At 35.4% G+C, this 16,493-nt stretch overlaps 1 protein-coding gene across 5 annotated transcripts in view; it reads right to left on the bottom strand.

Annotated features, from left to right (window-relative positions):
* Positions 1-16,493, bottom strand: part of RPRD1A (regulation of nuclear pre-mRNA domain containing 1A) — an 82,171-nt gene that overhangs the window by 28,946 nt on the left and 36,732 nt on the right. For 2 of the 5 annotated variants that reach the window (XM_038543492.1, XM_038543493.1), the window contains exons 3-6: positions 12,895-13,001; positions 12,718-12,815; positions 9,638-9,764; positions 9,353-9,528 (exon numbers count right to left, since the gene is read on the bottom strand). In XM_038543492.1, the coding sequence (XP_038399420.1) occupies positions 9,353-9,528; positions 9,638-9,764; positions 12,718-12,815; positions 12,895-13,001 (508 nt within the window). Of the gene's footprint in view, positions 1-7,932; positions 8,081-9,352; positions 9,529-9,637; positions 9,765-12,717; positions 12,816-12,894; positions 13,002-16,493 lie in introns of those variants that run through there. The other 3 variants (XR_005362508.1, XM_038543496.1, XM_038543494.1) reach the window with 2 other exon arrangements.

Below are 16,493 nucleotides of genomic sequence, written 5' to 3'. Positions count from 1 at the left end.
AAAAAACTCCGTGCATTGCTCTAAGAATAAAAAATGGTGCAGCTGTTATCAGTGATATGCTATGGTACAAGCAGTTTCTCAAAATACTGAAAACAGAAATGCCATGTGATCCAACAATTCAACTTTTGGGTATAAACCCAAGACTTGAAAGCAAGGACTCTAAAGAGATATTTGCCAAGAAGCCATGTTCGTAGCAGCATTATTCACAACAGCCAAAAAGTGGAAACAACCCAAGTGTCCATCAACAGATGCATGAGAAAACAAAATATGGTATATACATACCATGGAATATTATTCAGCCTTTAAAAGGAAATTTTGCACATGCTACAACACTAATAAACCAGAGGACATTATGATGAGTGAAGTAAGTCAGTAACAAAAAGACAGTGTATGATTCCACTTAAATTAGGTTCCTAGTCAAATTCAGAGACAGAAAGAATGGTGGGTGTCAGGGTTGGGGACTGTGGGGAATGGGGGAATTGGTTAATGGGTAGAGTTTCAATTTGCAAGATGAAAGAGTTCTGAAGATAGTCTGCACAGCAATGATAATGTTTTTTAAATTACTGAAGTGTACATTTAAAAATGCTTAAGATGGTCAATTTTATGTAATGTGTATTTTACAATATTTTAAAATATGAAAGCAAAAACTATACATCATTTTAATGGCTCCCAGAATTTCCTCTACAAGTTAGCTACTTGCATTTTTTAAAGATTTTGAGAGTGCACACATGCATGTGCACCCACAGAAAGGGGGAGGGGCAGAGAGAGCAGACTCCCCACAGAGCAGGGATCCTGAGGCAGAGTTGATTCCAGGACCGTGGGATGATGACCTCAGCTGAAGGCAATGGCTTAACAAACTGGGCCACCCAGGTACCCCTAACTAGCTACTTTTAGGGCATTATGCAATTTAGATGACTTGGTAAAAGGAAAAGAGCAGAAAAAAATCATTATGTAAAATAAGGGGTTCTGATACTTATTATCACTATCTTTACACAGATTGTGTCATATCAATTTACATCAACAAAATGCAATTGAGACATCTCCACTTTCACCTCCTCTTGTCACCAGATATCATTTTGTTTTCCTAAATTGTAGCAGATTGAGCATGAAAATCACTTGATCTCGCTGCTTTATTTTCTCCCCTACATCTAGGAATTTATGAAAAAATTACCATAGATAAGCAAAGATTTAGCTAAAAGGTAATTCATTTTTTTAAAATATTTATTTATTTATTTATGATAGTCACAGAGAGAGAGAGAGAGAGAGAGAGAGAGAGAGGCAGAGACACAGGCAGAGGGAGAAGCAGGCTCCATGCACCGGGAGCCCGATGTGGGATTCGATCCCGGGTCTCCAGGACCACGCCCTGAGCCAAAGGCAGGCGCCAAACCGCTGCGCCACCCAGGGATCCCGCTAAAAGGTAATTCAAAACAATGTTTTTCAATAGCAAGAAACTGGAAAAAATTGCTAAATAAAAGAAAGATTTCATTTTAGATCAGAGTATTAAAAAAATGTTCCTGTAAATGTGTAAAAAATATGTAGAATAGCATGCACTATATGATTCCATCTTCCAAATCTTGTCAATATTTAAGAGGTAATGAGATTAGAGGTGCTGCGTTCTTATGAATGGTTTCTAAACTATGCGAAACACTTATTACTTTTACAATTAGGAAAACTTTGGTGGCAACTGGTCAATATTTTAAGAAAGAAAAAAAAAGGAATTTTGAAATAGTTCACTCATTATATGTCAGGTATCTCAATAAAGCTGGAAAAAATAAAGACTTCACTGCACAAACAAAAAAAAGTTTAAATTTGACCTACCTAAAACCAAAATCATCCTTCCCACCAAAACTACAAAATAGTTCCCTATTTTAATATTCTTTTAGCCAATGCCAGAATCATTTGCTCCAAGGTTTTCAAAATTTCTTTATCATGGATTCCTTCTACCTCTCTACCCTCAGATCCAATTTACATATTCTTATGATTCAACTGTTCCCTATACCTATTCTCCCTTTATTTTCTCACTGCTATCACCAACTATGGTTCAGGCCTTCAATACCCATACTATAAAGCTTTCTAGTTAAACCCTGCCTGGTCTCCTTATTGCAAATTTCTCCAGGCTTGCAAACATTGCCAGTGCTACCATTCCTTTCCATCCTCTGCACTGTTCTAACAATCAGTTGAATTTGGAATCTACTTTTCAATCTCACCTCACTTCTATTAATTCTCAAATGCTACAGTAAAAATAGTAGAAGTTAACAGTTACTGAGCACTTACTTTGCTTCAGGCAGGGTGCTAATTGCTTTGTGCCCATAAATTCTTTAATCACAAAGCCCCTCTAGAAGGGTATTTCTATTATCAGCTCTATTCTTTGAATGAGCAAGCAAGCAAAAGGCAGTTACTGTTTAAATCCCTTTCTTTGTAAAAATAAAGAACACTGGCTTTAAAGATTCTGATTTCATTTGTGGCTTCAGTTCTTCCACCAGGTAGCACTGTGACTCTTATAAATTCAGTGTTTCTTCACTGCTGAGTACTGTTCACTTGTTATTCATACTTTCTAACATATTGTTAACATGTTATTCTACTGAAGGAAAAACAGGGCAAACGGGTAAAATAATTTTTGATTTAACTACAAAATAAATCACCATTTAAAATATAAATATTTATATACTTCTTGCAAATTACATTTGTACTGGTATTCACTCATTCATCATTTGAATCATTTACTCATTCAACAAAAAAAAAACTTAATGCCTATCAGGAGAAAAGCACTACTCCAAGAGCTTAGGATATGGCAATAAACATGAAAAACAAAACAAAGTTCTTCCTCTCATGGAGCTCACATTCTAATGGCAGGTACAGATGATAGCTAAATACATATACAAAGTTTTAAATTTTCAAATAATGATATGTACCGTGAAGGAAAAATAAAAAACAAAAAGCCAAAAAGAAAATGACAGTGGGGCGGCCTGTGTGGCTCAGCCGGTTTAGCGCTGCCTTCAGCCCAGGGCATGATCCTGGAGACCTGGGATCGAGTCCCACGTGGGGCTCCCTGCATGGAGCTTGCTTCTCCCTCTGCCTGTGTCTCTCATGAATAAATAAAATCTTTAAAAAAAGAAAAAAGAAAATGACAGTGTAACATAATAGGTAGGAAGAGGGCAAAGGGATACTTGAAGGACTCTGAAGAGGTGACACAGGAACATAAATCTAAATTTAAAAAGGCACCAGCTAAGTAAAGATCTAGTGGAGAGAGCATTCCAGCTACCTTGTTAGCAAAGCAGAAACCCTTATGTGAGAAATGTTTCACCTGTACAAGCTTTTAGAGTAAAATGGATGCTGCTTAGATAGTCCCAAGATAAAGCTAAATGGAGACTCATGACTAGTGATCTCATAGCCCATATACGGAGTTTCAAGTAAGATCTAAAAGTGTAATGGGAAGCACTGTAGAGTTTTAAACAAGGGTATGATGAGATCTGACTTCTTCAAAGATAAACTAGGCTGCAGTTGCATTGGCTCTAAGAGAAAAAACAGGAAGATCAGTTGTTAACAATCTAGGCAATGTTGGACCAACCCCTTAGACAAGGGTAGTTTCACAGAAGTTACAAAACACATATACTAGTTCTATTTAACAAGACATAATGGGCTTCCATTTTCATAATAAATTGAGCTCATATTTATCTCCACTCACTCCCCAAATGGCACTAAAATAATAAAACAATTTATAAAGGTGGAAACCCAAAGGAATGGAGAAGAGGGAATCGAAGTACACAGCTGTCAAGACACTTGTGAAAGATGGAAAAAACTGGAACAAGAAATAATGATCGAAAGTGATATAATTCAACCTGAGGAACTTTGGAGAGGCTCAGGACTTTGAAGTACCAAGCTCCTTGAAATACAATAGTAAGTCTTAAGGTTGACAATAAAGATCACCTGAAAATCCCTACATCAGTCTGTTACAACTCTTATCCCATAGAGCAAAAGATAGGAGTGAGAAACCAAGCCGAAGATCTGCATTTGAAAATCCAAATCAGATAAAAGGCACTGTTCTGAAAACAGATGCCCTATGTTATCTACCCAGCAATCGGATGCATTTTTTTCTAGAGAAAATGAATGACCCAAAAAGAAGACCATCACAATGATCTAGTATAATCTTACTGAAAGTTAGATTGATAACATGTATCAAGTCCTTAACATGAATCAGCAATTTCACCTTTAGGAATTTATCATAAAAAAAGATATACAGGAGTCAAGAATATACTACAAGAGATGTTCACTCCAATACTGTTTCTAGTAATATCCAAGCAACTGAAACACCTACACTATCAAAGAACATGTAGCTGTTAACTTACAATACAGCCGTTCATTAAAAAGGAAAACAGTGGCATAGAAGTTGCACATATATTATATGAAAACAACAGTATGCAAAATACAAGGTGCCAAAACACAGGGCTAATAAGCCTTTTGCTCAAGAAGCTTTTTTCCTATGATGAAAATAGATTACTTGCATAATCAAAAAAAGTGATTAAGATTATGGTTCTTGAAAAATAATCACAAAAATTTTACACTTAATATTTAGATCTCAAAAAATAATATAAGAAACCATTGAGTAATTAGTATATCTGCTTTTTAAAAAAATTCATAGGGACGCCTGGGTGGCTCAGGGGTTGAGCATCTGCCTTTGGCCCAGGGCATGATTCTGGAGTCCTGGGATCGACTCACATCAGGCTCCCTGTGTGGAGCCTGTTTCTCCCTCTGCTTATGCCTCTGCTCCCCTCTCTCTCTGTGTATCTCTCATGAGTAAATAATTAAAATCTAAAAATAAAAAAATTCATATAGCTCCATCTTATCAAATTTCTAAATTTAAATCAGTATGATTTCAACGAAAAAAAGTAAAATGTAAGAAATAAGTGAACTACAGATGAAAGCATACATAAGCAGTTCTCCATATTCTTACTACTATACCCTTAGTAATATATGAAACTTGATAAATAACCATCAAAAAGCTACATGCAGGTAATATCTTCAGTAAGGTTTTTAAATTTGTACTTTCAGTGCTATTTAAAATATTCTTCTTTCCTATAGTAAGAGGAGACATTAGAAACATCTAATCATTAAATGTCCCAGACAAAACAAAATTTATCTTAAGCATTTAAATAATGAAAACTGAACTTTCTGGAAAACAAAGTTTTATGAAAGTAAACTTTAGAAAATCCTGGAAAATACGGTCTAGCAGATAGAGGGGATGGACAACAAAAGTAAAACCATGCATTCAGAAATGGAGAAGGCCATTAAATTAAGAAATCTCTACTTAGGAAAGTGCCATTTGAAATATTTAGTATGAAAGCAAATATGTATAAAATAAGTGGAAGAAAGTAAAAACTCACATACATAATAATTATTTAAAATTGTAGACACAAACAATACCAAAAATTATACAAATAAAATTCTACTGCATAATTAAAGATGAGTAAAAGATAAATGGGCCAGCAGAATAAAAAAGGGACTACATTCTCATATATACATATATAGGAATTAAGTATAACCAAAAATAGCATTTCACAACATAATAAAAGACAGTCAATAGCTGATTGATCATTAATTGATACATGACAAGGGACATTTACTTACTATCACTTTCAATTAGATCCCTAGGTCATATAAATTAAAAAATCCTAATGAATAAAATTACTAGAAAAAAATCTCCAGGAAAAGAGCATAGTATGTTTATACTTATGAATTGAGAATACTATCTTAACTATAACCAGAAAGCCCAGAATATATAAAAGACAAGACAAACATTAACACACAAACTTAGAACCAAATAGAAAAGTAGTCAAAGGAAATAGGGAATTGGCAACAAAAAAGGCTAATAAGTATTTTTATTTATTTTTATTAAGTTTTGCTAGTATTTTTAAAAGATGACCAATCTGAGTGAATAAAAAAATAATTTTTAAACAGATATGCAAAAATTTAAAAGATCAATGATATTCGGTGTGGGCTAAAGGAAAGGGTAAAGGAAAAGATGAACTCATATTGCATGATGTTTTAAAAGATAGAACATCTACACTTGAACCTAATGTAACACTATGCATCAATTATACTCATAAAGAAAGAACAAAAAAATTACAAATTTAATTAAAATTAAAAAAATAAAAAGGCAGAACCTTTTGGTGGACTTGAATACCCTGTCAACACTTAAACATACATTCGCTTGGACCCAGATATTCTATTCTGATTCCGACAATCAATCCTGCATATATACTTGCAAAACTGTATGAGTCTGCATCACTGGGATGTTCTCTGCAGCGCTACCTATAATGTACAAAACTAATAAAAGCAACTTAGTGGTTGCAATCTGACACCATGAGAAGAGGGACAGACTTAAACTAAACAAACAACATTCATACAATGAATACTATGCCCTCAATTTTAAAATAAGCTAAATTTGAATATACTGATGTAAGACTGCAAAAGATAAACACAGTCCTGACAGCTTTCCCATCCTGACTTACAGAACTTTGAACTATAATTTAAGAGCCATAAATTGTGATTTCCAATCTTCTATGTAAATCTATTTCATGGACTAGACAATCAATTTTCCATGGAATTCTAGCAATTTAAAACAGATCAGTGACATAAAAACGGATTTTATAAAATTGTATTTCCTTATACCAGCTGTATCATGAAAAAAGTATCCAAAACCGAGCATCAAAGAAATTCTTATTAAATATGAAAGAATTGCTGATCTCTGTATTTCCCCTCCCCAAAAGTATCAAACTAAATCAAAATGTCATTTTAAGTACCGTATCCATGAATGCCTTCCAAAAATAAACTAAGTGAACAAGAGTTTATTAAATAATTTCAACTTCTGAATGGTGAAATAGGATTTCTATAGCAATCTGTGACATGTCATTTTGTAAACATTAGATTGTCAAATATTTTAAGTTATCTGCCTAATAACCAGCTATGTTTGTCACAAGTTCCAAAAATAATGATTCATAATTTGCAAAATTAAAAAAAAAAACACTTCATGTTTTCATTCATTACAAATGCTTTAACAGCAACCTCTTTAAAAAATATATGAAATAGACAATCCCTGAATGGATACTTTACATTTATGTTCAATTTAAAGAAAAAAAAATGAAAACCAAAAAAAGGACTCATCAATACCTGGTCAATGACAGTTGGTATTCAAAGATGCAGATAACTGAAAAAGCTTATATGGTAAATATAAATCTTGATCGTTCAGTGTCAACTTCAAAATGATGCCATCTACTCAATACAAAAAATGTCTACCTCAAATCATTTCCATAATCTGACAAAGGAATCACTTAGTTCTAAATGGTAACAAAGAGTTCTGCGGAATGACTTCCTAATTTATTGGAAATCTAAATTTTTATTACTTGTAAACTAATGTTCGGTATAATTTAGGTGGTCTCTTTTTAATATAATATCCAGTGACACTGAAAAACAAAAAAGTGCCTAGAACACTTTAAGACAGTGATTACCTCTGAGGAGGGAGGAAACAGAAAGAGCTGAAGAGAGATTTTTTAGCTTTTGCTGTGATCTTAAATCTCTTTATGTAAAACCTGGAAGCAAATGTGCCTTTTGGAGAAAGAGTTCCTGGGTTCTTAACAACTCACTACCTCTTTGTGACCTTAGGCAAGTTACTTAATTTTCCTGGGCCTCCTCCCTTTCTTTACCTGTAAAACGGGGATCATTCTTCCTACTATATAGGATTAAATGAGTTGAGAGATGTGAAGTGCTTTCAATAGTACCTGACACATGGTAAATGTTATTGCTATTATTATCATCAGCCTCATCACCTATAACCATCTAGCTGAAAGAACTGGGAAAAGAAGGAAGTGGAGGGTGACATCTGATCTATTTCTACACTTAATTACATTTCAAACATAAATTCTATTTTTTGTAACCAGTGATTAAATAATCAAGCATAACAGTTTCAGTCTTCAATTCTCAAAAACAGGAGACAATACAGGCTTTGGAGTTTGATATTTATTTTTAGCAGGAAGAATATGCTAATGATGATGACATCGTTAGAAGATACGCCCATGTCCAATACCTGCAACAGAAGCTCAATAGAAGTTAAAGAAACCATACCAAAAGACTGAGGACAAAAATTGCATAACATTACTTACCCTTAACTCTGCTAACAATAAAACAAGTAACAGTATGTTTAAGAGTGAAGTTGCATCACAAGATCAAAAACTGGCCAAGTTAAATAACATATGTTATCGTCTTAAAATTTTTTACCTTCTCCTGTCTATGTACAATGACGATACTTTTCTAAATGCAGAGTATGATGCCAACAACTACGCTCTATATTGAAAAGGGGCAATGTTAAATTAAAAGCTGAGAATTTGGGGTGGGAGAGCTCTTGATCAAAAAGCTGGTCTCACAGATAGAAATGATGATCCTCTTTGGCAGAGACTGCTAAAACAAGAACTAAACACGAATAAAAGCAACTCTAAATAGAGGCAGTATCATACCTACAAATTTATAGAAAATGGTTTAATAAAGGGATCCAGACAAATGAGAAATTCTTGTACATATACATATGGAATAAAAATTGCTATAGCAATAAACAATTTTAAACAAAAACTAGTCAAAAAAGATTCTGGCTCATCCACCCCTGACAACAACTACTCTGCTCGAAGGAAATCGGAAAATGTTTCTTTTTTCACCCCTGCACCTCCAGATTCATCAACAGTATCAATCACCACTTAACTTAAAGGGGTGATGACTTTCTTCTCCCTAAGGGTGTGTGAGAGCCAGAAGTGAGGTGTGGGAATATGTTAAGCATCAGAATCAGGGATGGAACAAAAGACTAACTTGAAGACTAACTTCTTGAACAGAACTGATGAACTGTTCAGGGACAGAGAGAGGGGGAATAGCATCCCATAAGTTCAATGCCAAAAAACTTTTTTTCTTAATTGTATACCTAAAAGTACATACGTGTACTCAGAACAGGAATTCAATAAATCCAACCATAATTTCCTGTAGCTGACACCAGACTTTATACTACTATTTTCCCATTAGTTCTGTTCTTGACAATAGAATTTAAACTTTTTGGATGAATTAATATTACTGGAATTTCACATGAATAGTTTTATAAAGCAAGTAATTTTCATAACACCAAATTTCTAAGTTTAATTAGGCTGATTTGCTTCTAGCAGAAAGAAGCCCATTCTTGCAAGGAGTAGCTTACCTGCGCCATTGTCTAAAAAGGTCTATGTCCAAAAAAGTGCAAAATGTGTGGGAACATAGTATTTTGAAATTCCTACCAAAAAATAAATTAAACAAATAAGCACTAAAGAAGGAAAAGGTTACGCACTTCCAATTTATGCTCTTTCTCTGCAAGGGCTTCCTTTTGACAACGAAGAAAATCTGCTAACATTCGAGTGAGTTGCTTCCTATCATCTATTTCAGCTGCCAATCTGCCATTGTAATCTGCCAGCAACATACAAGCATCCTCTACCATTTTAGAAAGCCTTTCTCCAGATTCTTTATCTAAGAAAAGCACAGAATAATAACATTATTATACAACAAAAACAATGCCATATGCCGTTCCCTCACCCTGACTTCCAAAAAAGTTCCAGATCACATTTTCTTTTCTTACCTGTTATCTTATCTAGTAGGGATACTTCTTGGACTTCAACAGGTAAAGATGCTATTCTTTGATGAACTGCTGCATCACCTGAAGCTGCATTCTCTAGATCTTGTAATGCTCTAACAAGATCTAGAGTCTAAAAAGTTACACAACTTTAGAACCATAATAAATGAAGCTTAAACAAATACAAAAGACTTATAATTTATTTCATATTTTTCACTCCCTATGGGCTATACATCTGTGCAAAGTTTTAAATATAAACTACTTTTGAGGTAGTCCATTTCTTTTAAGAAATATTAAGACAAAGAAGTTAAACTCTATTAAGTATTAGAAATATATAAATTGGAAACTAAAATAAGACATGGCCCTCAGCCTTGAGGAAGTCATACTCCAATGGCAGAGACAGATAGTGTAAAAATAATTATCAGACTCTGAAAGTGACTTGCTTGATTTATATGCCAAATACATACAATGGCAAAAGGGAAATCAGGCTATAATTTCAACCTAGACAATAAAGTTTTATACAACATATTCATTATATTATCATTATACATGAGCAGAATCTTTTAATACCAAATTGGATATTTGGGAAGGGGGATACAAAGCATGTTCTACTACAACAAAGAGTCTCACAGATTCTATTTCTACATGATGTAATTAAAGCACAAGAACAGTGTAGTTCTGGAGTATGTTCAAATAGGGCATCTACAACTATCCTACAGTTTGTTAATAAGATTATTAAAATATCACAAAATTCCATGTCTGATGACTAATACTTGCATAACACTTAACCAATATAAAAATTATTTTATCATTAGAATATTTTATTTGCATTGTTTTTATATCAGATATAATTAGGATGGAATGGCAAGCCTTTGCTGATAACTTCATAATGTCTATAAATTTATTTCAAAGAAAAATGAATACATTTTCTTTTTACTGGACTCCATTTCCATCCCACCTCCTTCTTTTCTTTTTTTAATCTCTAAGACTAGTTTCTGGAACAGTAGGTAATCACACACACTCTTAAAAATATAAGATCTAACCAATTCAGTGTATACATTAAGAGGACACTGACAGATGATTACTGATTTTTCTTTAAGCTATTCCAAGAAAATGCTGTCACTGGGGTCTAGCACACAGTAAATCATCACACATGGTAAGAATGAATGGAGCCTAGTAAGAAATATACTATCCCACATATGCTTTTAATTCATTACTATGTGTTTAATTCTAATATTTTACAAAGTCATTTTGATATATATGCCCCCACAAATGAAAGTGAGCTTAAGAGCAACAGTGATTATCAGGAAGCTTGTTTCTCATGGTACCCCAATTAACCTTTATATCGTCATTTTTACTCAGACTTAGAAAGCTCTAAAATTTTCTGAAGTTCTGAGAAGCAATCTGGCTTTATAGTCTTGACATGCATGCTTTAACTAAAACCTACTCTTATCTCACCTTCACATTTCCATGTGAGTTAATTCAAAGTTTCCAGGGCTGGGTCAAGGATCAGAAAAAAAAGCAAAGTTGTCTGAAAACACTACTACCTTAAAACTTTCTAATAGAGGAAAATGAAATGAGTTCAACTGGATCCTACAAAGAGAAATTGTAGCCATTCTTATAAAGAATGACATAAATAAAATGGTAACTACAAAGCTGAATCACTAAGAATAAAGCAGTACAACTAATCTGAAAATAATCATTATAAAATGAAAAGCAACAGCATTTAAATACTAGATTAGAGTTGGACAGATACTCCTAAGAAGTACAACTGAGGCTATTCTTCTTACCAGGGAGAACACAAGAGGATCAGACCCTGTATCTAGGAACTCAGGTAAAATACTGTTTATGAAATCATAACAGGGCTCTTAGCACAAAGTGCTTTGTCTTGAATTATTATCAAATAAAAAGAGATATAATCCTTAGCGCTTGGTTGTTTGAAATGTTATGTTCTTATTTTTTACTCAAGCTTTTTCCCCTAGTGTTTATGTGGGCTTCAGCACCTCCTGTCAGGGAGTGAACAGGCAATTAATTGAGTTCAGGTCCTAGCTGAGCACCTTGGTCAGATTATTCTCCCTCTCCAGTACAAATATTGATATAATAAACCCACAGTTCTAGGAGTAACTGGTTTTATCTTTCGTTCAAGCTCCGTTCAATGGAAAAAGAGTTTCACCCAGCCTCTGGTTTCATGCAGTGAATTCAGGTCCAGTCCTCCAACTCTCACAGAGCACTGTGAGTTCTTATTACCCTAGTATTTCTGGAAAGCCATGTCTGCTTCCAGACCAAAGTTTAGCAAGAACCAGGCTCTGGTTCACATATGGAGTTGTGCTTCTGTACCATTTCTAGCCCACAAAGATATTTACCTTGTTTTATGAGTATGGCTATGTCTTCATTTTCTCCTTTTAAATTTTATCTGTCCCTCCTATATGTTTGAAACATAGAAGGAGGAAGCTTTAACACTCAATGCCCACATAATTAAAAGTTAAAAATGTCTTTCTGGAATCATCTGACGGGTAAAGAATGCTATACTGTATCAACTTGGGAGGACATGGGGTATTAAGATAATGACTCTAATCCATTTTATTTTTACCATGGAATTAAATGATTCTATATAGTTACACAGAACTGTATGAATACATGCTTGTTACTGTTAACACTCATTTTTACATGTTTAAAAGAAAAAGTACTCTAAAGGGCAATGTTAAGGAATGGCATTTTCAATGCACTTAAATTATATTAAAATATAGCCTTATCATACAATGTTTTTTTTATTTAAAATGAAACTATTTAAATGGCAGATATCTCACCAGACCTAATCATACTTAACAATCAGATATCCTCTTTCTATGCAAAATACAGTTGCCTTTTCTATGCAAAATACAGTTGCCTAATACACAACATATAACATGCTACATTAAACATAAGCAATCTGTTAATCAGAAAATAAATATTCATATAGCTTCTTTTACTAAATTACAATAATAAAAATCAATTTATAAAAGTAAAACTTTGAAATTAATAAAGCTTGATTCAAGGCCACATGAAGTAATAGTAACATAACTCCCTTAACAGAGAAAAACTTCTACCTGTGGTGGTTCACTTGGAGATCCCAGAGAGGAACAGTTTTCATTTTCATCCACCTTTATCTGTTCATAAGTTCGCTTCCTAGGCTTCTTATCACCATCTGAATTGAAAGAACACTGAAGTTTTAATGAAAGCAAACATTTTAACGAAGAGATCATAATAAAAGATTACACACTTACACAGAGCTTGCTTAAGTTGTTCTAACACATCATTCTCATAAACAGACCTTTCTTCCCAAATAGATAATACCCTTCCAAGATGCTTCTTACAACTTTCATCAGTTTCACTAAAGAAAAAAAAATAAATAAAATAATTAATAGAGCTACTGAAAAGGTAATGGTGATTTTCAATACAACCACATACTCATTCCCTGAAAAAAGCTGTCCAAATATTTACTGAGCACCAGTATGTGACCAGAAGTTCAGGGGTGAAGTGATTAAGACAGACATATCCTCTGCTTCCTTTAAAAGCTTATAGAGGGATCCCTGGGTGGCGCAGCGCTTTGGCGCCTGCCTTTGGCCCAAGGCACAATCCTGGAGACCCGGGATCGAATCCCACATCGGGCTCCGAGTGCATGGAGCCTGCTTCTCCCTCTGCCTGTGTCTCTGCCTCTCTTTCTCTCTCTGTGACTATCATAAATGAAAAAAAAAAAAAAAAAGCTTATAGATAGGGGGGATCACTGGGTGGGGCTCAGTGGTTCAGTGCCTGCCTTTGGCCCAGGGCGTGATCCTGGAGTCCCAGGATCGAGTCCCACATCAGGCTCCCGGCATGGAGCCTGCTTCTCCCTCTGCCTATCTCTCTCTCTCTATCATGAATAAGTAAATAAAATCTTTAAAAAAAAAAAAAGCTTATAGATATATATTTTTAAAGATTTTATTTTTTAAGTAATCTCTATAGCCAAAATGGGGTTCAAACTTACAACCCCAAGATCAAGAGTCATACATTCTACCGACTAAGCCAACCAGGTGCCCCTAAACACATTATTAAACAAAAAATTATCAAAAAAAATGTAAAAAGTACTCTTACTGGCTAGTAGGGGCTTACAAAGAAGATGGCCCTAACTGAATGGGGGCTGAATATGACGCTAAGAAGATTTCAAATTGTGATTTTTAAATTTATTTAACAAATACTTATTGATCAACACTCTATTTTTGACACTGGAGAAACAAATGGAGCTTTATGGCAGCTGTTGTTATTTATAAGTGCCAAAAAAAGAACAAGGTTTTAGAGACAAGCATAATACAGAGGCCTCATCCATTTCAAGAAAGATTTTAAAAAGCATCTGAGGGGGACACCTGGATGGCTTGGCAGTTGAGCGTCTGTCTGCCTTCGCCTCAGGGTGTGATCCCGGGATCGAGTCCCATATTGGACTCCCAGCATGGAGGCCTGCTTCTCCCTCAGCCTATGTCTCTGACTCTCTCTCTCTCAATGTCTCTCATGAATAAATAAAATCTAAAAATAAATAATAAAAAATAAAACAAATAATCTGAGGAAATGATATTTGAGATCAGATGCCTGAAACAGGGAAGTGGCAAACAGACTACTCCCAACCACCTCCTACTGCCTTCATCACTACCACTGTACACTGAACTGCTATTACCTCTTGTTTGGATTTTTCTTTTCTTTTCTTAAGATTTTATTTATTTATTCATGAGAGACACAGAGAGAGAGAGAGAGGCAAAGACACAGGCAGAGGGAGAAGCAGGCTCCATGTAGGGAGCCCGACGTGGGACTTGATCCTGGGTCTCCAGGATCACACCCTGGGCTGAAGGCAGAGCTAAACCACTGAGCCACCCGGGCTGCCCTGGGTTTCTTAAGTCTTCTTGTTGGTCTCTTAGGCTCTTACTTTTCGCTCTATGCTCCACTAATGTCAATCAAATCATACTGATCGGGCAGCCCTGGTGGCTCAGCGGTTTAGCGCTGCCTTCAGCCCAGGGTGGGATCCTGGAGACCCGGGATCGAGTCCCATGCCTGGCTCCCTGCACGGAGTGGAGCCTGCTTCTCCCTTGCCTGTGTCTCTGCCTCTCTCTTTCTGTCTCTCTGATTGTCTCTCATGCATAAATAAGTAAAATCTTTATTAAAACAACAACAACAACAACAACAAATCATACTGCTCTTCAATCCCCAAAGAACTATCAATCATACCAAGATTAGGCTCAGCGGTTTAGCCCCTGCCTTCAGCCCAGGGCGTGATCCTGGAGTCTCGGGACTGAGTCCCACATCGGGCTCCCTGCATGGAGCCTGCTTCTCCCTCTGCCTATGTCTCTGCCTCTCTCTCTCTCTCTTTTGTCTCTCATGAATAAATAAATAAAATCTTAAAAAAAAAAATCATACCAAGAATAAAACCAAAATCCTTATCCTGGACCACAAAGTAGACATGTTCTACTTCCTGGCTACTCAGTACACATTCTCTAGATACCTTCTTCTTGCTGATCCTCAAATATGCCCAGCACGCAACTGTTTCTGCCAGTATTCCTCTACCTAGAATCCTCTCCCTCAACATGCTCAAGTAGCACATTTCATCTTTTCCTTCAGTCTCTGTTCAAATGCCACTTCCCCAAAATAGTCATTCTTTATCTCATGATATAAAGCTCTCATATTATCTAGTTCTTTCCTTAATTTGTTTCTTCATAGTATTTACCTACTGTCATAATATATATTCCCCTCTCCATCTAGCTATTACCTTTGTCATCCACTGAAGTGCAAGCTCCACTAGGACAGAACTTTATCCCGTTAACTACAGTATTCTTAGGCCCCAGCACATAGTAGGTAGTCAATAAACACTTTATTGAATTTTTCAGGAGAGGCAACATATTTTTAAGGTAGAAAAACTAAGAGTTCAGTTAACCTAAACTTGGACTATAAAGTGTATATGTGGAAGAAATGTGAGATAGGAGTTGAAGATGTGGACAGGGCCATGAAACAATACCTTAAGTCTTGCTCAGGACTACAGATGTGATCTCTGGGACAAATGAGAACTCAAAGGCAAGGGAATGTTATGATCAGCTCTGCAACTGTGGCTAGTTTCCTAAATGGATTAAATAATACTGGAGGCTCCTGCAATTATATAGAAATGACAATATGGGGGAACCTGGGAGGCTCAGTCAGTTAAGTGCCTGCCTTCAGCTAAGGTCATAATCTTGGGGTCCTGGGATGAAGGTGCATGTCAGGCTCCCAGCTCAGTAAAGAGTCTGCTTCTCTCTCTCCCTCTGCACCTCCCTCTGCCCCACCACTTGTGCTATTATGCCTGCATACTCTCTCTTTCCCCCCTCTAATAATAAAAATCTTAAAAAAAAAAAAAAGACATTATGGAAATTGGAATGGAAAGAAATCTAAAGAACTGTGGGAACTATATATACTACAAAGAAGAAGAGGAATGAAGAAGAAAGGAGAATGTGATAATACTATAAATCACAGTATTAGAGAAAGTTAAAGATAACACCCTATTTCTCAGATGGGCCTTTGGATAGATGGAGTTGGCATCCACTGAGAGTGAAAACTAAAGGAGGAACAAGTCTGGCAGAGAGCAAGGACATAATAAGAATTCAATATGAGACATTATATGTTTGAGATGTCTGGAGGCATGGAACTAGAAATTTATTAGGCAACAGGACACAAAGAACTAAAAGAAAGAAACACATCTGGATTGGCATGTAAGATTGTGAGTTATCAGGGTGTAGATAATAACTAAATTTATATAATGTATGAAATTGCCCAGAGGTCAAGTGAAGAATATGACCACAGGGAAGAGGGCCTATGACTGAACTCTTAAGAAATG

Source organism: Canis lupus, chromosome 7 (assembly GCF_011100685.1).
Source record: "Canis lupus familiaris isolate Mischka breed German Shepherd chromosome 7, alternate assembly UU_Cfam_GSD_1.0, whole genome shotgun sequence".
Lineage (NCBI taxonomy): Eukaryota > Metazoa > Chordata > Mammalia > Carnivora > Canidae > Canis > Canis lupus.
Note: the sequence above shows the minus strand (reverse complement) of the source record. Positions and strands in the feature narration are given on the sequence as shown.